This window comes from Phyllostomus hastatus, unplaced genomic scaffold, assembly GCF_019186645.2.
Source record: "Phyllostomus hastatus isolate PE091 unplaced genomic scaffold, TTU_PhHast_1.1 phas_contig_38, whole genome shotgun sequence".
Classification (NCBI taxonomy): domain Eukaryota; kingdom Metazoa; phylum Chordata; class Mammalia; order Chiroptera; family Phyllostomidae; genus Phyllostomus; species Phyllostomus hastatus.
The window spans coordinates 36,449,088-36,475,439 of record NW_025333869.1 but is presented as its reverse complement, the minus strand read 5'-3'; the positions used below and the strand labels follow the sequence as shown (position 1 = coordinate 36,475,439).

General features: G+C 35.9%; 1 protein-coding gene across 2 annotated transcripts in view; it reads right to left on the bottom strand.

The window, feature by feature from the left end:
* IPMK (inositol polyphosphate multikinase) overlaps window positions 1–25,539 on the bottom strand; it is a 44,894-nt gene extending 19,355 nt beyond the window's left edge. The window contains exons 1-3 of one of the 2 annotated variants that reach the window (XM_045842125.1): window positions 25,023–25,539; window positions 9,283–9,377; window positions 4,294–4,390 (exon numbers count right to left, since the gene is read on the bottom strand). In XM_045842125.1, the coding sequence (XP_045698081.1) occupies window positions 4,294–4,390; window positions 9,283–9,377; window positions 25,023–25,212 (382 nt within the window). In that variant the 5' untranslated portion in view covers window positions 25,213–25,539. The remainder of the gene's footprint in view (window positions 1–4,293; window positions 4,391–9,282; window positions 9,378–25,022) is intronic. The other variant, XM_045842127.1, reaches the window with a different exon arrangement.
* Between the last annotated feature and the right edge of the window lie 813 nt (window positions 25,540–26,352).

Sequence of the window (26,352 nt, the reverse complement as noted above, 5' to 3'; positions counted from 1 at the left end):
AATTAATAATACAAGAATAAACTGTGTCCCATGTACTCACAATTGTAAACCTACTTTTGTCCGACCCTGTACAGTAATTATATTGTTTTATAATATATTAAGCACAACAAATTCCTATAGCAAATCTTCTGTTGGAATATAGTCCTCATATTCTGAGAAGCAGACAATTTCCCAGTATCAAAGAAGAAAAAAATGTAAACATCTGAAACATTGTGGAAAAATTAAAAGAACTACAAATAACTATACAGTAAAGAAGAAATAACTAGTTCCTTTAAAGCACAGGTGGCAAACACAAGGCCTGTGGGCCCAATCCGCCTCTCCACCTTGTTTTACCGGACCTGGCACCTTGTTTCTACCCAGCGGCAGCACCAAGCTCTTGCTTAACTGTTAAGGAGTAGTTACATTTTACAGTCCTAAAATTACATTTGGCCCTTTGAAGGCAACCGCGAGGCTAATGTGGCCCCTAGTGAAAATGAGTTTGACACCCTGCTTTAAAGAAAGACAAGGAAGAGGGTACTTAGGGAGTTGAAGGGAAGCTTATTTAGCCCTCTTATTAATGAGTATCGTTGACTGTATAAATTATGAGACTATGGGTTCCAAGTTTCATCAAGCTCTTCCCACCGTAACTAGAAAGTGTACAGGCATTGACTATCATCTTTATTTTTACATCTTTACAGCTCCCAAAAGAAGAAAAGGCCACGTGGGAAACACTTGCCCAACTATGAAGCCAAATGGAAAAACAGGAAGCCTTGCTTGTGCTTTCCACATCAATCATCAGCCAATTCTGAGAGCATCAGCAGATCAAAGAATTATAAGTAGAGCCCTGGCTGATGTGTTTCAGTGGATTAAGTGCTGGCCTGCAAACCAAGGGGTCACCAGTTCAATTCCCAGTCAGGACACATGCCTGGGTTGCAGGCCAGGTCCCCAGTAGGTGGGACGCAAGAGGCAACCACACATTAATGTTTCTCTTCCTTTCTCCCTACCTCCCTCCTTTCCCTTCTGCCTATAAATACATACATACATACATACATACATACATATCTTTAAAAAAAATAGAGACACTGAGCCTCTAAATTTGGGGTAAAGAGGGAGGGAGGGAACAGATATGTAGGCCAGCTAATGTCAGTACATGCTTCCTAAAACCTGACCAGTAACTGGATCCAGAAACCTACGATCAATCAGACTGGACATGATATTTGAGAATTCTCAATTTGCTTAAACCTGCTTAAACAAACACTTTTTCTAGCCTTCCAAATAACTATCAACAAAAGGTTGCTGTTGGTACATGTACTAGAAATTTGTGTGTTTATACACAGGTACAAATAAGATTTAACACATTTAACTAACCCAAAATCATCAAAGATAATCTCCAATAAATGCTTCTATCTTAAAAAAAGACTTCCATTGGCTATGTTCTACGATTAGCTAGTAGTGATAATTATATATTCTATAAATATACTAAAATCTACTTAATTGTACACTTTAAATGGCTGAGTTTTGCCCTAACTGATGTGGCTCAGCGGGTTGGACATTGTTCTGCAAACTGCAGTTCGATTCCTGATCAGGGCACATGCTGGCTGCAGGCAAGGTCCCTGGTTGGGGGTGTTTGAGAGGCAGCCCATCGATGCTTCCCTCCCTCTTTCCAGCTCCATTCCCCTGTAGCAAATAAAATCTTTTTTTTTTAAGGGATGAGTTTTATGGTATATGAATTTTCCCTCAGTAAAACTGTCAAAAAATTTAAAAGACAAAAGTATTAGGTCAGCACATTCTTATATTTCTCTCAAGTTATAACAATTTATTAAAAAACTTGGTAGGTACTTTCTTCATTTTACTACTTTGGATTATAAGAACCATATCAAGCTTTATAGAACTCTAACCTAACCACATAAGATACCCAAATAAAAACAAAGATCAGTAAATAAATTATGTCATTAACTTAATACTATGTAAAGTACAGTAATACAAACAACAGTATCCTACTAAAATTGAAGAATATACTATTGACCCTTGAACAACAGGAGTTTGAAGTGTGCAGGTCAACCCACTTAGGCTTTTTTCAATAAGTACTGTAACTATACTTTCTCTTCCTTATGACTTTCTTAATAACATTTTCTTTCCCCTAGTTTACTTTTGTATAAGAATACAGTATATAATACATGTAACACACAAAATATGTGTTACATTATCAGTAAGGCTTCTAGTCAACAAAAGACTATTAGTTCAGTTTTGGGGAATCAAAAATGTTGTACACGGATTTTTGGTTGTGTGGGAAGGTGGGGGCTGGGGTCAGCACCCCAACACCCACATTGTTCAAGAGTCAACTCTATTTTCATAATCCTGTGGGCTAAATATGTAAAAAGGTTTCTGGTCTTATATTTGGTCTTCCATTTACAATTAAAAGGATAAAAACAGAAAGATGAGTCCATAAACTCTCCAACAAAATGAAAGTTAAACAACCTGCATGGTGCAACAGTTTTGTCCAACTTCCTGACCAGAGCCAGCAAAGTAGGAAAGCGACAGGAAATCCCAAGACAACTGTTCTTATATAGAACCACTCTATACATGTATACTTTTTATTCCCTGCACTTTTTCCCACTTTATTTCCATTTTCTCCTCTCACTTTCCTCATCTCATCTTCTCATCTCAGTAGCACCAATATTTCCAGTCATATTCAAATAAGAGTATTAGAGTTTGCAAAGCATTCTCACATAATATAACCTGCATTTTCACAACTCTGTGTGGTACTAGTCAATGTACAGATGAAAAACTAGATCTCAAAAAAGGTTAATAAATTAGCCATGTTCACAAAATTTGGAAGTGAGCAAGAAATAAGCCAAGTCTTTGGACTTCAATGGTACTGCTCTTTCTGTATGAGCACAGGTGTTCCTCAAGGTTATTTAGTATGGAAGACATATTAGGTTGTTAAAAGTCATCGATTTTTAAATCATGTGCTACTAATCCTAAATTACAAAATGATTTTTAATAAAACTACTTTTTCTCTTATCTGAGTTTTCTGTACTCTACTTTTCAAAATAAAGATGATGTCTGCTCATCATCTAACACTTCTACCTATTCTACCCCTTCTAAACAACCTTTTAAAACTGGGCATTTCATTATCTAGATATCTAATCTAACACCATCCTTGGCAACCTTTGTTAATCTTTCAATGTCACTTTCTTGAGGAATAATGATTTGCTCTAAATTAAACATCAATCAGTAGCAAAGTAAGTTGAAATCTAGCTATCTTACAAACAGAAATTCCTATGATCATAATATGTAAAATAATTTCAGCAACATGCTGATCTGAATCAGAAACAGGTATCTGGGGCTAAGAAAGAAGGGAGGGTATGGGAGGGAAAGAGAGGAAGCCTCGGCTTACTTTTTCCCCATTCGTATTATCTGAGGATACTCACAGGGAGATACAATAATTCCCTATTAATGAAACTAGACACACAGTCAATGAATCAAAGGAAGACAAAGAACTGAGGAAAAGAACAAGTTCAAACTGAAGCAACCTCCCTTCTTTCCAATTCTCAAAATATAGTTTAAGTACTATCTACATTTAAAAAGTTTATAGCTTTTATTTAACAAGCATATCACTGAACTCCAACATAAATCTGCATAATCAAAATGTCTGGGCATTAAGCCTATTAATTTGCATTTTAATAGGTCTATGGGTTATCCTTCAACTCAGTGAAGTTTGAAACTCTTACCTTATTCATGAACTTTCAATAGCTACACAGTTGAGCTGTTTGTTTAATTAAACTCTATCTGCTCAGTCAAAGGCCCTGAAGTGGCAAATACGTGAAGTGGCTTCAAGTATTAACTAATATTAAGAGAAAGAAATGCTGTGCTCTTAAGCAGATCACAGTATGCCTTCTATGAAACTTACTGGTATTTTTAAAAATATTGCTATTGAGAGCCCAGTGGGGGGAGGATGAAAGAGTGGGATAGGAGACAGGGGGGAAGTTATGCAAAGAAAATACACTTCCTGGTTTTTTCTTTTTCAAAATGCAAAAAAGAAAATTGACCACATAGTAGAAAAAAGAACATCTGTAAATTAATACAGTATTTGGTATACACTATTTTCATTTAATTATAACAGACTGATCATCAATTTGTATATTCCGTTTAATAAACCAGTTTTGAAGAGCAAAAGTAGAGAATGATTAGGAAGGAAAACACACACGTATTCTGTTTTTAAAATACTAGGCTTACTTTTATATAAGGTCTTTTAAAAAGCCACTCTCCTAAATTAAAACTAAAATACAAATTTTTAGGAAAAGAAATTACCATTTGGTGCAGTGGGAGGTGACCAGATGCCATAATATTTTGGCAAATATTTTCGTAGCTCTAAAAGAACACCATCAGTACAATCAGCAGCATAAACCTGAAATAGGAAAATATAACTTGCATGTTAGTTTCTTATAATGCTCTATAATTACCGTACACATTTCGCAACTGAAATAATACTGATGATCATAATTTATCCGGAATGAGTTTCAACTGGAAGTAAATTTGTATAAGCAAAAAAAAGAGTATTCTGTTTCCAATGAAAACTATGTATTTTTTAGAGCACATTCTTGATGATCTAATTCTAACCTTTCATTGTCCTTGAACTATTTTACAAAGCAAGCTGTAAATAACTCTTAGCAAATGCAAAATAATTCTTGTCTATATACCTGCAAATAAATTCTTTCCAGAGCAAGTTCAATGGACTTCCCTCCACCCACTATGGAAGGGAAGAGTTTTGTGTCCACAGGATTTCATTTCAACTTCCCTTTAGTCCATGTAAATTTCTGCTTCTTTGACTTTTCTTTTGAACCAGTTTTAACATCTACCTGGTTCCCTCATTAAATAGTAAATTTAACAAAATCTTCAACCCACACTTATATCTGTAAGGGAATTGTGATTTTACCTTTTAAAAAATATATATCCATTAGTTCAATGTATTGTATGTCTAATCATTGCTCATCCAATTCCTTGATTTATAAGCAGTAATAATTCTAGAAAATACTAGAAATGTCTAGATATTCTGGAACTAGATTCTTAATTTTCTTCCTTGATGAGGAGTGAAAAGAAAATATTTTGTTTTAAAAACAATGTGTAAGATTTTTTATTTAATTAAATATTTCAAATATGGTCTACATAATTATCTAAAGCCATTCAAGTTCACTGCTGTAAAATGTTTATGAAATCTTAGTATTAGAATTCTTATATATGTGAAACCATATTCATGTCAAGTAGTTACATACAACAGAGTTCTACAGAATAAACTCAGGTGACTCACCAAATACCCATGTGATACACTGTATTTCACAGCCTTCCCTGTTGAAAAGTGAGCAGAAGTGATAGTAGTCACTTCCAGGCCAAGGTAATTAAGAGCAGGGTGTACTTTATTATCCCTGTGTTCCTTGCACAATGACAGTGAGGGCAATGTTCATGATACAACAAGATGGAAGGCCCAAGTACATCTCTATGTACTGACCTAAAGTCCATGATACATTTATAAGTGAAAAATATAAAAGAATTAGATGACAGAGAGGTAAACTTGTTCTTTTTAAATATTTTTTATAGTACTAGAACTGGCATTTACTACAACATGCCAGACAAGGTAACCTTTCTACTTAGAAATGTAAGAAAATATATAACAAATATTTTTAAAATAAATAGCTGAGCTACCAAAGGAAAAAAGGAACTTCATAGGCATTTAAAATAAAGAGGCAACCAAAGTTGCTCAGTGATGTGTGGGTTTCACAGAGGTCCACACTTAAGACTTGAATCAAAGGGTCTCTGAATTCAGGTCTAGGCATAGATGAGGACAGAGTTATACTGAAGCAGGGAGATCAAATAAAAGTCTAAATACTAAATAGTTAAAAACCTTAGCATCTATCCTGGACAGGTGGCTCAGTTGGTTAGAGCATCATCCCAATATATCAAAAAGTTGTGGGTTTGATCCCCAGTCAGGTCACGTACAGGAGGCAATCAAGTCAATGTTTCTCTCTCTCCTCCTCATTCTTCTTTCTCTAAAATCAATTAAATAGCTATATAGCTATATATCTCTCCCCGCCTTGGGTAAAGATTAAAAAAAAAATAAGCCTTGGCATCCTTCTCTCTTCCCACCACACTATAAGAAAGCTGGTGGCCACACTGATTGAGAAAAAAAGAGAAACAACAACAACAATATGACGAATAAAAAGAGAGTCACAACTAGACACAGCAGAGATTTTTAAGAATACTATAAAAAAACTTTACCAACTGGGCAATTTTGTATAAAAATCTAATTAATGTTTTTACTATCTCATTAACAAAAAAAATCAGGACATTTAGCCCTGGCTGGCGTAGCTCAGTGGATTGAGCGCAGGCTGGGAACCAAAGTGTCCCAGGTTCGATTCCCAGCCAGGGTACATTCCTGGGTTGCAGGCCAGAACCCCCAGCAACCACACATTGATGTGTCTCTCTCTCTCTCTCTCTCTCTCTCTCTCTCTCTCCCTCCTTTACCTCTCTAAAAATAAATAAATAAAATCTTAAAAAAAAAAAAATCAGGACATTTAAGAAACCAAATCACTGGTTAAAAACATAATCCTTGCCAGGAACAAAGAAAAGAATTAAAGAGAAAAGAAAGGACAGAAAGGAGGAAAGAAATAAAGAGAAACAGATGGGAAAAAGACTAATGAATGTATAATTATTCTATCAAGCCTTTAAGGAATAAAATCCCTATGTGATACAAAGTCTTCCACATAACAGAACAAGAAATGCTCCTCAACTCATTACATGAAGTTAAAGAAACTTGATGTCAAAACCAAACAAGGAAAATATGTGAAGAAAATAATTCAATCTCATTTATAAAGCATAACTCTAAAAAATTTGAAATAAAATGCTTGCAAACAAAATTCAGTAATGTGTATTATTAAAAATAAAAAGACATGTCCTAGTAGGTTTTATTCCAAAAAATGAAAGGTGATATAACATTAGATTATCTATTATGGCATTTATGACATTAACAGATTAAAGGAGGAAACATATGATCATTTCAATAGATATAAAAAAGGTAGCTGAAATATATTCAATACCTAGTCATACTTTAAATTGTTTTCTGAAATAAAAATAGAAAGGATACTGTTATAACTTCTCTTTTCCATCTCCACAATATTCTACCCAAGAAGCTGACCTGAATCAAGGGCATCAATGGGGTCCCTTGCCCTCTTGTCATTGTCTCTTATTGGTGCAAGAGTGAAAAGTAGAAGAGTTGAAGTCAGGTTACTTACTTCTCTAGTTCCCTCTTTATCAGTTCCTATCTTCTCATAAAGTTACCTTCCCTGGTAACCACACCCTCTCCTTGTCCTTACAGGCCCAGGGATGCTACAGCATTCTCTCTTGCAGGTGACCTTAAACTCTGATGACACCTTTGTCAAAAATCCCTTTATTAAACTAACAGCGTACATAAGTTGTTTACTGACAGAACCTTGACTCACACAAAAGGCAATTTCTTTAACCTAGGAAGAAGTACCCACCAAACCCTAAAGAGAGAGGCATACTTTGGCGGGGAAATGTTAAAAGCACTTTGTTGTATGAGAGGGAGAAATCCCCCCATCATAGCTTCTATTGAGCCCTGGACTAGAAGTCCTTGACAGAAGTATATAGATTCAAAAGGTACAAACAAAACCACCAATCACAAAAGATATAATTGTCTATCTAGAAAATAATCAAAATTGTTAGAGAATCTCAGATAAATACGAGTTAAAAACAGTTCAGCAAGATTACCAGATATAAGAACACTAGACAAATATCTTCTTCATTCTTATATTTTAGTAATCATTTGGAAACTTCATTAAAAAAATACTGTTTACAATTGAAACAAAAAATAAGGTACCTGGAATAAATCAAACGAATTATGTGCAAGACTTTTACAGAGTAAATATAAAATAATTTCTTCAAAAACAGGCAGTATGTATCAGTCAAAAGCATATGTTCTAGAGCTAACCAACTGCATTCACTCTGGGGCTACCCTTTACTTTGGCATGATAGTGATCAAATTATGTAAACTAACTATGCCTTAGAGTGGACATGTACAAAATGAGGGACATAGCGGTACCTACCTCACCGATAGTTGTGAGGTTTAAATGATTTAATAGTGGTAAAGCAGTTATAACAATACTTGTATTTTTACTTTAGCGTGTCTTTTTTTACTTGTACCTAAACTTAAGAGCTAAAGCTATAGAATTTAAACAAAAACATAAGCATAAATTTTCATGACTTTAGATATGACACCAAAAGCACAAGTGACAAAAGAAAACAGATACAATGAACATTAATATTTAAAAATACTAATATTTTAAAATATTTGAAAAACACTATGAAAAAAGTGAAAAGACAACCCAAAGAATGGGAAAAAAATATTTGCAAATCAAAAATCTAATCAGGGACTTGCATCTAGAACACATACAAAACTCCTAAAACTAAATAAAAAAGACAACCCAATGAAGAAATGAACAAAGGATCTCAACAGACATTACTCCAGAGAAGATTTACATACAATCACTAAATACATGAAAAATGTCCAAAATCATTACCATTAGAGAAATACATTCACTTGGATGGCCATTAAGGGGGGGTGGGGGGGAGACGCAACAAATGTTGATGAGGATGTAGAGAAATTAGAACCCTCATACATTGCTGGTGGGAATGTAAAATGGCACAGCCACTTTGAGAAACACTTGAACAGTCCCTCAAAAAGATAATATGGAATTATCATAGGACCCACCAATTCCAGTCCTAGCTATGTACCTCCAAAATTGGAAACAGGTACTCAAACAAATACTTGTACATGAATGTTCAAAGAAGCTCTACTTACAAAAGCCAAAAAACAGCCCAAAGGTCCACCAATGAATGAATGGATAAACAAAGTGTGGTATGTAAGTATAATGGAATATTAGCCATAAAAAGGAACAAAGTATAAATGTAAACTACAATGTACATGGATCTTAAAAATATTACACTGAAAAGAAGCTAGACATAAAAGGTCACATATCGTATAAGCAGAATAGTGGGTGCCAGGGGCTGGGAGGAGTGAGGAACCAGGGCATCATGTCTTCAAAGTTACAGGGCTTTCTTTCAAAGAAAATCTTTCAAATGAACATCTTTTGTAACTAGACAGAGCTGATGATTGTGAAACATTGTGAATGTGTTAAAAAGTGTTCCTAGTCATATGTGTAATTAGATGTTACATCTGCCCCGCCAGAAAACTGAAAAACACTTTGAGTACAACAAAACAAATCTTACCTCACTTACCATATTATAGAATTCTAGCTCTCTTGGACCCCTTGGAGGTGGCTGTAGTTGTTTCAAAACTGTGCCATCTGGATGTTGCAAGATACCTAAGAACAAAAATTGAATATTGTTAATATTTACATATTTGCTAATCACATATTTGTTAATGCTTTAATAATTGTGTATCTTGTGTCCTAGGATATAGATTTGCTCCTGAAGTTACAGATAAACCACTTTCATAAACTGAAGGGTTTTTTACTTATTTCAGAAATTTTAACATTCAACCAACATGTTTCGGTGCTTGTTATATGCAAAGCACCAGAACACAAATTCTAAATAGCTTGGTTTTACTGTCTCCAACTATTTCCCTTATAGCCACCTAGACTTTCTAATAAGTATGTAAACATTTTTGTAGAAATTCTTCAGTAACAGACTTTTAGGGAGATGTTAATTTATAGTTTAACAAGAAGCAAGTTAAAAGCAGCAGCAGCAAAAACTGATCTCACCTTTACAAAGAGAAAAAAATGTTAACAGTAGTCCTACATGAATCTGCTGCTTTGTATTTCTTGTTTCTCTGATTTGATATAAGAAAGCAAATAATTTTTTTTCTTGATTTAGATGCACTATGTATAGCTGTAGAGAAAGAATAAGGGCACCCAGCCAAGGGGAAAAGTCAGGGCACCAAATCTGGAGCAGAAAAGGGCACCTTTTTATAATCTGCCTTTTTTCCAAAAGAAGGAGCCTTTTTCTAAAGTCATTATGTATGTACTAGCACTGGCCCTATCCCTATACATGAAGACTCATTCCCAAATTTATGTTAAAATCTTAAATTCCATATCTTGAGTTTTCACAAAATCATGCCAGTTAGAACATAATAAGGCTCAAATAAATCTATAACTTTAATGAAGTATGCCACTTAAGTTTCTATTGCTATTGACAAGTGTCAGAATTTTTTCTTTCTTTTCTTCCTTTTTTAAATTGAACTTATTAAGGTGACACTGGTTAACAAAATTACAGGTTTCAGATGCACAATTCCACAACACATCATCTTTACACTGTATTGTGTATTCACCACCCCAAGTCATCTCCTTCCATCACCATTCATCCCCCCTACCCTACCCCACCTCTCTACTTTTGAAGCGTAGGGAATTTGTAATTGTGATAAAAATACAGAATTTAATCAACAGAAGCAGAGAGTCTCAATTTAAGACTACAGTCATCAAGTTATTGATTTTAATACTTAGATATAGGATAGGTAAATATTAATCCATATGGGTAAAATTGGTTGGTAAGCAGTCAAAGGATTTTGGGGACTTTAAGATGTAGTCTAATATAACTAAAAATTCATGAAGAGAGATTCTAATCCTGAAGGTTGTGATATGTAGAACAAGAAAGACCTTCTCCCCCACGGTAAGAAACAATTTCAATGGGCTAATGAAGAGTGATAGATGAAAAGAAACCTTGATGAACTTAATTCCAAAAGGTGAGGAACATGGAGAATTCATAAATGAAGAGAGAACCTTGGCAGCTTCTCTTGGGGCAGGCACCTAGTCTACATACTGGCACACCTCCCTTTAAACAAATATTTTATCAGGCAAGCAAAAATCAGCTTGACTATAGACAACAGTGTGGTGTAGCAGGATGGATTAGAGACAATAGTCCTAACAGATTGTTTGGTCCAGCTATTCTCCTACTCTACTCACTCTGCAACACAGCCCATCTAAGTTTTCAGAAAAAGTGGAAGAGAAGAGAAGTGGATGGAAGAGAAGATAGTAATTCCAGGCATTCTCCCTATGACATTAAGTCAAGGATTCAAATGTAAACCAACAGTATCTTAAACTGAAGACAAATCCCTCTCAGCTGAAAAACTGTAAAAAAATTTTTAAAAAAACATCTTGGGCCCTGGCTGGCATAGTTCAGTGGATTGAGTGCAGGCTGCGAACCAAAGCATCGCAGGTTCGATTCCCAGTCAGGGCACATGCCTGGGTTGCAGGCCATGGCCCCCAGCAACCGCACACTGATGTTTCTCTCTCTCTCTTTCTCCCTCCCTTCTCTCTCTAAAAATGAATAAATAAAATATTTTTTTTAAAAAGCATCTTGGAAGACTGAGCCAATAACAGATATACTGAATCTAAGACTATAACCCAGGATCAGCTTAACTAAATTCTAGAAAAAACATGACCTATCAGCCTCTTACCCTAACAAAGGAAAGGACTTTCACTCTTTGTGGAACAAAACAAAAAATAGTACACTTTGTTCCCCACTGTTCCTTAAATAAAATGTGAAAATCCAATAAAAAAATAAAATATAACATATAACCACAAAATCAACAAAATATGATGCATAATCAAGAGAAAAGTCAACTGACAAACACAGAAGCTGACACATGATCAAGTAATTTTAATTATAAATATGAATGTTAAAACAATGATAAACATGTAAAAATTATAGATAAATGGATATAAATGCTGAATAGGTGAGGTATTTCAGGAGAGAAATTTTTTTAGAAATTTTTTTTAAAGACTTAAAATAAAGAGTTAAACAAGAATACTGAAAAAAAAAAATCCTTTCACAAATCAGCTTCACTCTAAATGTAAGATTACAACAGAGGAATTTCAACCTCACGGTGCACTAAAGGTTTATTCGTCTACTTGGTCTTCCATAACAACATACCATAGCTATGTGGCTTAAACAACAAATTCTTATTTTCTCACAGTTCTAGAGGCCAGAAGTCCCAGATCAAGGTGCCAGCCAAGTTGGCTCCTGGTGAGAGCTTTCTTTCTAGCTTGTAGCGTCCTTACTTTGTTCTCACATTGTGTGGGGGAAAAAGAAATAAGAAAAGGAGGGAGTGGGAGGGGGAGAAGAGAGCAAGAGCAAGAACAAGAACACTCTCGTGTCTTTTTATAACAACACTAATCCTACTGGATCATGCTCCCACCCTTGTGACTTCATTAATCTTAATCACCTCCATAAAGGCCCTATCTCCAAATACAATCATATTGAGGCTTGTTTTTTTCCCCCCTAACATCTGAATTTTAAGGGACACAACATTCAGTCCATAACAGAAGGTAACCATAACAAGAACAAAATTCAAACGGCTCTACTATTGTCTAGACTGGTTCAATCACCAACGTTAACAGCCTAGCAGAAGAGCCGTATTAATTTTAGGCAAAAATATTGTTTGCATAAGTTGCTTCAGTCCTATACAACATGTCCAAAGTTTTTTAAAAACTTACAAGGCATACAAAAAAGGGGGGAAAATCACTGTCGAGAGTTAATACAATGGATAGACCAGTTTGAGATGACACTGATGTTATAAATTATCAGAGGAGCTTAAAGTAAGCATGATTAATATGGTAAAGGTTATAATAGAAAAGGCAAAAAATGCATGAAAAGATGGGGAATTTCAGCAGACAGAAAATTTGAGAGTCAAGTGGACCGTTAGAAATAAAAAACAAGCCCTGGCTGGTGTGGCTGAGTGGAGCTGGCCTGTGACCCTTTTGGGGCACATGCCTGGGTTGCAGTAGGGTTTTGGTAGGGGGCATGCGAGACACAATCCCACACTGATGTTTCTCTCCTCTCTCTTTCTTTCTCCCTTGCCCTCCATCTAAAAATAAATTTTTAAAAATCTTAAAGAAAAAAATAATAAATGAGGTAACAGAGTCAAAAAAATGCCTTCTATGGGCTCATCAGTAAACACAAAATAGTGGAGGAAGGAATCAGTGAATTTGATAACAAGTCAACAGAAATTATCCAAATTGAAACACAAAAAAGAAAAAGAGTGGAAAAAATCATAAGCAAGTATCCAAGATCTGTGCAGCATCAGTCTGAGAAAACTATTGTTTAAATCTCCCCCACCCCTGCGGAAAGAGCTATACCCGTTCTTTGCAGCCATTATTCACAATAGCAAAGAGGTGGAAGCAACCTAATGTCCACCAAGAGATGAAATAGATTTTTTACAAGGGGCATATAATTTACTGGAATATTATTCAGCCTTAAAGAAGAAAATTATTTTGTATGTTACAACATGGATGAACCTTGAGGACATATACTAAGTGAAACAAGCCAAACTCGTTTTGCAAAAGTACAAATACTGCCATGATTCCACTTACATGAGGTATTTAATGTAGTCAAACTCTTAGAAATAGCAATTACAATGCTGGTTTCCAGGGGCTGGGGGAAGAGAGAAAGGAAGATTTGTTGCACAATAATTACAGAGTTTCAGTATTGCAAGATAAAGAGTTCTAGAGATTTGTTGCACAAAAACATGCAACTTAAAAATGGGTAGAATGGGAAAAGTAAAAATAAAGTTAAAACAATTTTAAATGCTTAGAATGGTAAATTTTATGTTGTGTTATTTTGATGCAATTAAAAAAACTTGTAGCCCTGGCTGGCGTAGCTCAGTGGATTGAGCGCGGGTTAGGAACCAAAGTGTCCCAGGTTCAATTCCCAGACAGGGTACATTCCTGGGTTGCAGGCCATAACCCCCAGCAACCGCACATTGATGTTTCTTTCTCTCTCTCTCTCTCTCTCTCTCTCTCTCTCTCTCCATCCCTTCCCTCCCTAAAAAATAAACAAATAAAATCTTAAAAAAAAAAAAGATTGTCAAAATCAGTTTACTTATGTAAATAAAAATGATAGCACCTTGAAAAAAAGGTTTGTCAGATGGCAATGATTGCAAACCAGAAATTAAAAAAAAAAAAACAAAACCAGCTTGTGTATTAAATTGGATTACAACTATGTAAAATGAATGCATGTTAAATTTTCTATTTGTGGATGGAACATTCTAGGTAGGTTTTACTTATTTTTTGTAACTTTTCCCAGAAATTTCTATAATAAACACACACTGCTTTTATTATTAGATAAGTACCTGATATAAGAAAATACATATATGGCAAAAATAATTATATATTCTTTAAAATCTAAGTTATGTAAACAAGTTACTGAAAAATACAGGAAAACATTTTCACAACAGAAAGGGTTTGAAGAAATACTTAAAACGACAATGGTTGACATGTTCTAAAGCTAATGAAAAACATTAAAATACAGAGCCAAGACACGCAGAGAATCCCAAACAGAATGAAAAAAAAAAACCCTCCTAGATATTTTACATATAAAAACATAGATGGATTAAAAATAAAAGGAAAAAAAGATATACTAGCAAGTACTATTCATAAGGAAGTTGTTATATTAATCTTAAATATCAGATTATATCAATACCAGCCACAGAGTTCAAGAAAAAGAATGTTATATGTAAAGAGGAACATTTCATAATATTAAGGTCAATACATTAAAACAAAATGATCTTAAATGTGTGTACTAGTAAGTTTCCAAATACATGAAACAAAAACTGAAAAAACAGAAAAGACAAACAAACCCACAATTACTTTCTCAATAACCGATAAACACCTATACAGAACATTAGTAATAATATATAAAACTTGAACAATGCTATCAAGCAACTGATGCAGAATGCTACATCCAATAAATTATATGATTTTTTCCTGTACAAGTAGAACATCTACCAAGACTGACCATATGCTGGACAATAAAAAAAAAAAAAAAAAGCTAAAATAAAAAAGAACACAGATACTTTCTGACCATAATGGAAATAACAGTAAGATATTTGGGGGAATGTCAGATGGAAATAAACATACTTCTATATAATCTATGGATCAAAATTCAGAAGGGAAATTAGAAAATCTTTTTAGCTAACTGCTAATGAAAACGCAACATATCAAAATTTGTGGAATGTAGCTAAAATACCACTAGTGTTTTGAGGAGAATGTATAGTTTTAAATGCTTGTATTAGAAAAGTAAAAAGAAGGTTCCAAACTAGATGCTAGAAAAAGAATATATTAACCCCAAACAAACTGAAAGAGAAAAAAAATCAATGAAATAAGAATGGGCATGGAGAAATGTCAATGAAACTAAAAGGTTCACTGATAAACCTCTAGCTAGAGAAATCAAGAATGATAATTTAATAAATTACCATTGTCAGGAATACATGAAAGATGAGTTATCAGTACAAATCATACAAACATTAACTGCAGAAGAGAATTCTGAACTTCATACCAATAAATCCAACAACTTAGGTGAAATGAATAAATTCCTTTAGACACTAATTATTAAAACTGGTAGAAGAAGAAACAGATACTCTGAGTTGTTCTATGTCTACAAAAAAACATTGAATTGATAACTTTAAATACCCTAAAGCAACCACAGGCTGAAACGCCTAACTAGTAAATGTTATCAAAAATTTGCGGAAGAAAAAAAAAAACAATCTTACCAAATTTGTTCAGAAACAGGAAAATACAAAATATTTCCCCATATTTTAAATATATTTTATTAATTATGCTATTTTAGTTGTCCCAATTTTTCCCTCTTTCCCTCCTCCACTCAGTATTCCATCCCCTCCAGCATTTCTCCCCTTTAGTTCATGTCCATGGCATTTGTATTTGGTTCTACATTACCTACACTATTTTTAATATTCCTATTTTGTACCTACCAATTTATGCTTCTTAATCCCTACACCTTTTCCCCCATTATTCCCCTTCCCCCTCCCAGCTAATAACCCTCCAACTGATCTCCATATCTATGATTTTGTCCCTGTTCTGGCTGTTTGCTTAGTTTGTTTTTATAGATTCAGTTGTTGATAGTTGTGAATTTGTTGCCATTTTAATGTTCATAGTTTTGATCTTTTTTTAAAATAAATCCCTTTAACATTTCCTGTAATAATGGTTTGATGATGATGTACTCCTTTAGCTTTACCTTGTCTGGGAAGCACTTTAACTGCCCTTCCATTCTAAATGATAGGTGCGCTGGATAGAGTAATCTAGGCTGTAAGTCTTTGCTTTTCATCACTTTGAATACTTCTTGCCATCCCCTTCTTGCCTGCAAAGTTTCTTTTGAGAAATGAGCTGAAAGTCTTAAGGGAACTCCTTTGTAGGTATATTCTCTGGTTTTCTCTTGCTGCTTTTAAGATTCTCTATCTTTAACCTTTGGCATTTTAATTCTGTATCTTGGTGTGGTCCTCTTTGGGTCCAACCTTGTTTGGGACTCCCTGTGCTTCCTGGACTTGCATGTCTATTTCTTTCACCAAATTAGGGAAGTTTCATCATTTTTTTCAAATAAATATTCAATTCCTTGCTTTTCCTCTTCTCTTTCTGGCATCTCTATGATTCAGATGTTGGTGTGTTTGGTGATGTCCCAGAATATCCTTATGCTATCCTCGTTTTTTTTAATTCTTTTCTCTTATTGCTGTTCTGGTTGAATGCTTACTTCTCTCTTATGTTCCACATTGTTGACTTGAACACTGACTTCATCCCCATCCACTATTGGTTCCCTGTAGATTTTCCTTTATTTCATTTAGTGTAACCTTCATTTTTCCTGGGTCTTTTTTATTTTGTTGCCATTCTTACTGAGTTCTTGGAGCATCCTGATCACCAGTGTTTGGAACTTTGCATCTGATATGTTGGTTATCTCTGTTTCACTTAGTTTGTTTTTTTTTTTTTCCCTGCAGTTTTGTTCTGTTCTTTCATTTGGGCCATATTCCTTTGTCTCCTCAATTTGGCAGCCTCCCTGTGTTTGTCTGTGTATTAGGTAGAACTTCTTTGACTCCCTGTTTTAGCAGCATGGCCTATTAGAAAAAGGACCCATCTGGATGAATGTAGCTTCTTTAAATCCTTTGTTGACAGACTTCCCTACAGCTCAATTTCCTGACTATCCTGGGAGTTCTTTGTTTTGAGGTGTAGTTGTCTCCAATCCAAGTACTAAGCAGGCCGAACCTGCTTAGCTTCCAAGATCAGATAAGACTGAGCACGTTCAGGGTGGTATGGCTGCAGAATGTTTTGAAGTATAGCTGTAATTCTTCCTGTGGTTGTGGGAGAAGGCATAGTGTGTTTACCTACGACTCCATCTTGACCAGAAGTCCCACCATACATTTTATGAAGCCAGAATATTGTTGATTTTTAAAAACCCCAACAAAGGCTTAAAAGAAAATTAAAGACCATTATCTCAAATGAACAAAATCACAGAAATCTCTAATAAAACATTAGTAGTAAAGCTAATCCAGTAATATATACAGGGTTATTTATCATGACCATGTGGACTTTATTCCAGGAATGCAAGGTTCATTTAAATATTTCAAAATGAGTAAATATATTGATATTTTAAAGAGATAGAGTTCTCAATAAGAAAAAAAGGTAGAAGCAAAGAAGAACCCTGTGGGACAGCTTTAAATTACAGGTATATATATGAACTCAAATTTTTAAGAATATAGAATTATGTATTTTAGTCCACTTTGGTGAAAGGACAAACAACAACACACAAGAAGCAACAGTATTACCTAGTGCTCAGATCTTGATTTTTAAAAATCATTTACCCCTAAGGGAACCAGGTTCTTGTAGAAAAAGTGGCTCATTCCAGGGCTGGGGAAGGGAAGGTACTAGATGAACATGACACATCTTTTTATGACAGAAAGTGAGAAAATGCTTTAAAACAAAAAAAATGGGAAAGGTTCAGAAGACACAGGATCCACCTTGAAAAAGCTCCCATTGCCTAAATCTGAGACAACATGAACATCAAAATAAGCAGCAACAATAATAGCTAAGATCCATATATGGAGGTTTGAAAATTCCATTAGTCAAACCTAATAATGAATGAATGAATCAATCAATCAAAGAGAAAGAGAGACAGGGAGGGAGAGAAGGAAAACTATTCCTTAAAGGAGAATACTATCTAACAAATGTAAAAGGAATAAGTTTGAATATTATAACTTTGCAACTATATTAGCAATAAGTGAGATGGTCAAATAATTGTCAATGGATACTTTTCACATTGAGTGAAAACTTTGATGAAGAACAGTATATTTAACAGTCTTAAAATATTCCCCTAAATTATTTAATCACAATAGAAAAAAAGAAAACTTTACAGTGGAAAATTTGGTAGACATCACTTAACCAGGAAATAAAAGCTACAGCACCAGTAATGCAAATGACATGCTGTATCTTATGTTCCAAGAACACAACATAATACAGTATTTTACCAAAAATGCATGCATCTGAATCCAATGAAACTTAAAGGATATTCTAAAAACCCATATGCCTATATTCTTCAAATAACCATGGTTATGAAAAGTAAATATGAAAAACTGTTTCAAATGATAGGCAACTAAGGAGTCATAACAACTACATGCAATGTGTAGTCATGGATGGGGAAAAAATGCTATGAAAAGATATTACAGCCCTGGCCAATGTGGCTCAGTTGGATGTGGCCCACAAAGCAAAAGGTCACTGGTTCGATTTCAGGTCAGGGCACATGCCTGGGTTGTGGGCCAGGACCCTGGTTAGGGTCATGTGGGAGGCAGCTAATCAATGTTTCTCTTCCTCTCTTTCTCCCTCCCTTCCCCTCTCTCTACAAATAAATTAAAAAAAAAAAAAAGGATAATGACAAAAGCCAAAATGTTAAATATTCTGAATTTGATCATTTTACCATGATTGAGAAAGCATTCTTAATTTTAGGAGCTATATACTTAATTATTGAGGGGAAAGGAATCATGATGCTTATAATTTAGTTTTAAATGGTTCTGCAAAATCATTATCATACACCACAGAGAATGATAAAGCACATGTGGCAAAATATTAATAGGTAAATCCAGATAAATGGTACATTAGTTCATTGTACCATTCTTGCAACACTTCTTAAGTTGGAAACTTTTCCAAAAAATAAAAAAATCTTCATAAAGGCAGTAAAATTCCCAGTAGGAAAAATCTATTGAATACTATATAAGACCTCTACAGTGAAAGTTTTCAGTCTTGCGTAAGAGAAATTAAAGAAGGCCTAAATAAATGGAGACATATACCATGTTCAAGTATTAGAAGACTTAATATTATTTAAAAAATCAATTTTCACCAAAGCAATATATAGATTCAAAACAGATACAAAATCTTATCAAATTTCTTGGGGAAAATGACATGTTGATTTAAAAATCTATATGGAAATTCAGCCAGAAAAAGTCAAGACAATCTTGAAAAACAAGATTGTTTTTCTTGCTTACTCTTCAGTATGAGACTTATTCTAAATCAACTTTAATTAAAACAGTAAGATATTATTGCTAAGATAAGCAAATAAATCAGTGAAAATAAACAGAAGTCCAAAAGCAAATCTAGAGAACTGACTGAAAATATGTGGTATATATGGACAATGGAGTACAATTCCATTGAACAAGTTGCACTCCATTGTTCACATATACATGAAGTATACAAAAGATGACAAAGCTCTCCAGAAATTAATATTACTGACTTCTAGGATATATCATTAGTTAAAAAAGCAAAGCACAAACCAGTATGTATAGCACACTGCTTTCTGTGTTAGAAAGGGAAATCAGAAAACTTATACATATCTGCTTATTTTTGCAACAAGAAACAGAACTGAAAAATAAAAAAAAATAATAATAAAAATAATAAAACTGGTCACCTACAAGGGAAGCTGGGGAATGGTGTAGAGAGGAAGGGAATGTTGTTACACTCTGATACACCTTTCTGTAAAATTTGACTTTTTTATAGGCACTCAAAAATATCTAGCTAAATAAAAATGAACAAAGGGAACTAATTTTAAACAAATGAATCCAACTGTACTTCAGAAGAAACTGTCAAAGAAGGTGGTAAATATAAAACCCAAAAAAGCCCCAATCCAAATAACCTTTTAAGAATTTGCAACCACATACCCTCAATATAAGGGAATCTCATCTTGAACTCCTTATCTAGGTTTGCTTTCTGCAATAGTATGGAAATACAATTTCTAAAAATTATAGAATTAAGCAAGAAATATATGTATTAACATTGCTGAGAACAAGGGTTCATACTGAGATAGATGGAAAATACGAATTTAGAATCAGAACAGAAAGGACTCTGGAGTTATAAAACTGAAAATATCAGTATGAAATTGTAACTTTAAAATATTTACACATACTTTTTAGTTACAGCCATTGAAAATGCCTAGAAGCAATGACACTTTAATGGCAATGAGCATACCTAGCTCCCAAATCTTGGTTTTTAAATATCCCACTCAAAATGAACCAAAACCTTTGGAGAACTGGCTGGTTCTAGAGTTGGGAAGAGATGGGTCTAAACTAACTTGAGACAGAAAGTAAGTGCCACTGACCAAATCTGGAACAATTTGAACAGTAAAATAAATAAGTTCTACAATGGGTCATGATCCTTTATAAAGTAAGAATCCATGAGTCCAAACTGATCACATATAAGTACATACATACACAGGAGTAAAGGGAGGGTTATTTCTTCTAAGAGAATCCTGGTTGTTAAAATAGAGGGAGTGGTAGAACTATACGAAAAATCATAATTTTTCCACTATCAAAGTAAAGACTATTTGGGGCAAGAATCATCAATAGATGCCAAATCTAGGGATGAAGTATGATGAGGATCCAGATACCTATACAATCTTAAAATTAAAATGTCTCCCCACAGATGCTTATTAGTTGCAATGGGAAAAATGTTAACTATATACTGAAGAAGCCCGACCAAACTTGGGCCAGATTATCAAAATTAATAATGGGCAGATAAATATTGTGAGCCTCCAGATGTGACTTAAGTAGGGCACAGTTGTATAATGTTCCAACTAAAAATTCATTATCTCAATTTCATCGTGAGAACCCATCAGAAATCCAAATTAAAGAACATCTCATAAAATAATTAGCCTGTATTCTCAAACATGACAAATCATAAGAGACAAAGAAAGGCTGAGAAACTGAAACAAATTAGAAGATTCTAAGAGATAGGACAACTAAACACAATAAATGATCATAAACTGGATCCTCCACCAAGAAAAACAAATACGGTATTATTGGAATAGCTGACAAAATTAGAAAATGAACTATAGATAAAAGCATTGTATCACTGTTAAATTTTCCATATTTTATAAGTGTGCTGTCATCACAGAAATATACATTAAAGTATTAATGTATAAAGGGGCATACAACCTATTCTCAAATAGTTCAGGAAAAAAATAAATGCAAAATCAAAAATTCAGAAAAATGTTAAGTTCTCTGTATTGTTCTTGCAACTTTTCCGTAAGTTTGAAATTATTTTAAGTGAATTAAACTTCAGAGGATACATAATAAAATAGGCCAGTAAACCAAAAAAGCTGTGGGTTTTCCCCAAAACACAGTTATCAGTTTAAATCCCATTTCCCTATAGACTACCTCATTCTATATCGTAAATTGGATCAGGACACAAATACCAGATTTCAAATAGTTGTCTTAATCTTTAAGGACTTCTGAAAGAAATTAATGATACATGTTAAATATTAAAAAAAAAAGGGACCTTATGCCAACTTTGGTGACCTTTGGGAATTTAAATTGGTAGCAATCACACTTTTGTGATTGCTATAGAAAAAGTTATACAATGTGCAAGGTATATTATAATAAACAAGAATGTTTAATATATAACATAATAGCAAACAAAAAAGGATGAAAATCTAAAAATCCAACACTAGAGAAAAAAATTGTATTATACCCACACTATAGAATACAAGTTTTTTAAAGAATAAAGTATACCATTAATACAAAAATACAGATATACTAACTACATGATATAATACAGACTAGAAACAAAAAGTTGCTGATATATATATATATATGTTTATAGGGCAGATCAGAATTGTATTATGTGTTCATGTATGTGTCCAGAAACAAAGGCTTGAAAGGACATACCCGATAAGATACAGTTACCAGCTATTGTCCTTGGGACAGAGCAAGTAGGGGGAAGGGCACTACTATACTGTTTTACTCTTCAAGTTTTTCTTCTTAAAAGATCATGTACTAGTTTTACAATTTTAAAGAAGTTGGGAAAAAAACTTTGTATTCTGAGAAACAAGACTTCAATGTACTTTGATGAAAAATTATTTCAGCGAAGAACATAAAATATAATAGATATCAGAACTATAACATTCTTGTCACTTAACTATAACAAGATCTCTTTTTCTGTTCAAGTACTGTTATACTATTGGTTCTATGTTTTTAATTTTTAACAAAGCCAATGTTGATATAAGAAACAACCAAACCTATAGGGATTTTTTTATAACAGTTTATTTCAGCCCAAACTGACAATTGCTGGGAAGCAAGACTTCAAATGCTCCACAGAATGTCAGTTTGCAGTTTCTTTTATGTTTCTTATGAAATTAAGATTACATGAAGGTGGAAGAAAGCAAGAAGATAACTGAATTACAGGATGGTGAACAAAATTATCTGCCCTCTAGAAGCTGGTTATTTCAAAGATGTGTTAATCTTAGATGCAAAAAACAATGGACAGGGCTTGCTAAACGCAAAGGTAAATCTTTTACTAAGTTATATACCTACCATGCCTGCCCATTTTTATGATCAGATCACCCTATGAGGTTACTTTCCAGAACCCCTTTTTCATTCACACCAACAGCTCTTTTTTGGAAATAGGTAAGATATGAATCCTAAATCAAAAACCCTGGTTACTTAATGATAGTAACAAAAATTTTTAAAAGCAAATATCCACACAATGTTTTAAGAAAGTTTATTCTGAGAATTTCACTTGATAGCCAAACCAAACTGCGATTTAATACATGAGATACTTTAGAACTGTAAGTGGTTTATTATACTAGAAAGAAGTAACTTCTTAAACTCTGAATTACTATCTTGCTATTCATTTTATAAATGGGGAAGATTATCATCATATGGTGTCCTTTCACTAACACTATACGCAAGACTGTGTGAATAGCTGAGAATTAAATTCATCAATATTTATTAAATTGCTGGCACAGAATGTTTGAGGCACTGTACACTGGTCATACAAAGACAGTCCCTCAGTCTTACAAAATAGAAAAAGAAGTTTATTTTAAATTGAATGCAATAAATTAAATTTTGGACTCCATCTAGAATCTAAACTATTCCTTTAATTAGGTAATGTGGGTGACAAATTCTTTCAGCCACTATTTGCAATGTAGTTTTAAGTCACATTCAAGGTACATTTGTAAATGAGTCAGAGATAACTCTCTGAAAAGGCTCATATTACATACTTTGATAAGCAGCAGTTACACCCTTAAATGACAATCATCGCTTTTGTGTTAATGTTGGGATTTTTTTCCTCTCTTCTTTACACAGAAGTCAATCTCTAGGGACCCTTAGGAAACAATTTTTTTTTCAGGCCTCTAGAATAGTATCAGGAATATTATCACTAAAATTCATGAGTGTAAATCAATTGGTATCACATAAACCTGTTAAAGTAATTCCTTAGGTACTCTCAAATTCTGGTTACCTGAAGTGACACACAAGAATGTGTAAGCTAAGCATCTTGAGATTGTTGTTTCCTTACATCTATGCTAAATACCTTGAGAATGATGTTTGCTTCCTTATCTGGTGTACTAAAGGAATGGTCACTTTTCTCTCTTCCAGAGTTCAACTGAGCAGAATGTACAAGGTCGTGGGGATAAACAGATTGGGTCTCTAACTGGAGGAACTCATAATTTAGTGGGGAGTAAGCGTATCAACTACATGACAAAATCATTAAGGCCTAACTTTCAACAAAAAGAGGGAAAGATAAAAGTAGTAGGAAATGCTGCTCTTCAAGAAATAACATACAGCATATTCAAACAAATATTCATCCATTTTCAAAACTCTGAGTTATCTGCAAGCACAATACAAGGTGGAAAAACTGTGCTCTGAGGCAGGACCCTTGGTTTCTGATTCTAACACTACAGTTGTGGGACTTAAGGCTTGTTGCTTAACCAGACTTGGCATCGGTTATTTCCTCTAAAAGTGTCAGTGTTATTTAACTAGCCTAAACTCAAATCATCTTCCCAGCATAAACCAAATTGTCTCTAGTGGCTTTCAGGTCTAAGATCTGTTTTACTAACTCACTCCTCCATCAGACTCCCCAAGTAATCATGACCCAGGGAAGCAAGGTGAGTAAGGTAGGTGAACTACAGTTTCTAAAGTGAACTGTCCATCATCAAGATAATAAACTGAGACAGGCCCTATATTGTGCTTTAAACGTTGTGAGCTCAAAAAATGTATTGCACAGGCCACGATAATCTTATAGAAAGATGGATCAAGAATAACTGAAAATCCTGCCTGTGTACCATTCTAGTACAACAGCAGGGTGTTGTTTCCTACCAAGAATCCGAGTTTCAGCTACTGGAACCACGCCTCCTGGAGAAATCCACCAGATACTAGGAAAACCTCCCAAGAGGCTGGGAAGGATCTCAGATAAGACAAGTTCCAATAAATAAATAAATAAATAAATAAATAAATAAGGGGGGGGCTGTTTTTCCTCCCTTCCTGCTGTGCACTGAAAAAGAGGCACTAGATTAGCATCATCTGCATTTCATTCCTTCTCTTTTGCAACAGCTACCCATTTATAATAAACAGACCTCGTGCTCGGTGGAGAATTTACTTCCCCGTCCAGTAAAAATGAAGTTCCTTATTTTCACTAAAGACGCTGTCTCCAATCAACACCCACCCTCCCTGGGGAGAGACCAGGCACTCCTCTCCCTGCCTGCTTACACCGTAAGCCTGACGCCCCACACCCTAGAATCGCCCCACTTTCAACACCATGCTGCATGGGTCGCGAGGCTCTGGGGAAGAGCGGAAGAGGCCCGCATGTAGACCAGGGGGGCGTCCGGCCAGTGGGCGCCAGGCTGCCTCCGCCAGCTGGGGATTCAGGGAGACGAAAGGGGAGCGGCGAGCCCCACGCCACCCTACTTACCCACTTTGTCCTTCCCGTACTTGTGCCCGGCCACCTGATGCGACAGGGGCACGCAGCCGTTGAGGAAGCGGAGCCTGCCGCCCGCCGGTTTCGGGGCGCTCTCAGAAACGGCCTCGCTGGCCGGTGGGATCCGGATTTCTGGGGGACCAGGCGCCTCGAGCGGGAGGGGGGATGGTGGCTCCGTTGCCATAACCGAGAGCTGAAGCGGTAGTGGCAGCGAAGGCAGGGAAAAAAAAAAAATAGGACGGAGAGAGGGTGAGCCGGGGAACCCTGGGGTCGCTCAGATTCGGTCGTGCGGAGGCCCGGGGGTTCCCGCGGCTGGTGCCCGCTGAGGCCCGGGGAGGGGGCCCATGACGCCGCGGAGGCAAGGGCGCTGCCCTGCCCAACTCCCGGCGGAGCACGGATCCCGGGACCCAACGCTCTGCCGCCGCGGCCGCCAGCCGGGGCGCAGCCCAGAGACGGAACCGAGCCGAGGCGCTCCCTGGGGCCCTGACGGAGACGGCGGCCCCACCTCCTGCGCCCCCGCCCCCTCCCGCCGTCCTCCAGTCCCCTCGGCAGCCGCGCGCGCGTCAGCGCTGCTTGCACTGCTGCGGGCGAAAGCTTCCGACTGCGCGACCAGCGGCCTCCGCTGCTACTGAGCATGCCCACAGGCCGCCCGACGGGACCCCCTAGGGCGGGGTGGGACGAGGTAGGGTGGGCCCCGGGCACCGGACGGAGACCTGGTTGGGGCGAGCACATTGGCGGTCCTTCACTCCCCAAACCACAGGCCAGCGTTAAGAGATCATCAGCGCCGCTGTGCTTTCATTCATTCAGGGCGCGTCTCAGCGGTTCTGGGGAAAGGCTCTAAGGCCTGGGGCTTCTAGTTGTGCGGAGCGGTCAGTCACGTGTCAGGAGAGTTAGGAAGCCGCTGGCGCCGAGGGCGGCCTGGGAAGCTACCCCTTAACTGCAGTCAACTCCCTGAAACTCCCACCCTACGCAAAAACGACAGACGTACAACCAGGCATCTTCTTAGAAGACGTGGCTTCAAAACACCCTTCAAGTAAATCCTGGTCTCTCTCCCTAAATTGGTGCCCCTAAACGGCTCTTATTAAAAAAAAAAAAATGTTTGGAACCGACACTGATCTGAGACTAAAAGTCAGAGAATAATCCGAATCTTTTTTAAGTGAGCACATGTTTTGAAGAAATGAGTCCTTTTTTCCCCCTCTCTCCCACTCGACCCTTAGCGCAGGTTCCAAGGTCCTCAACGATGACTGGGTCAAAGGCAGAGAAAGGGATGTGTACACTGGGAGTAAGAAGAGATTCTGGAATGGGACTATGCTTGATTTGCGAC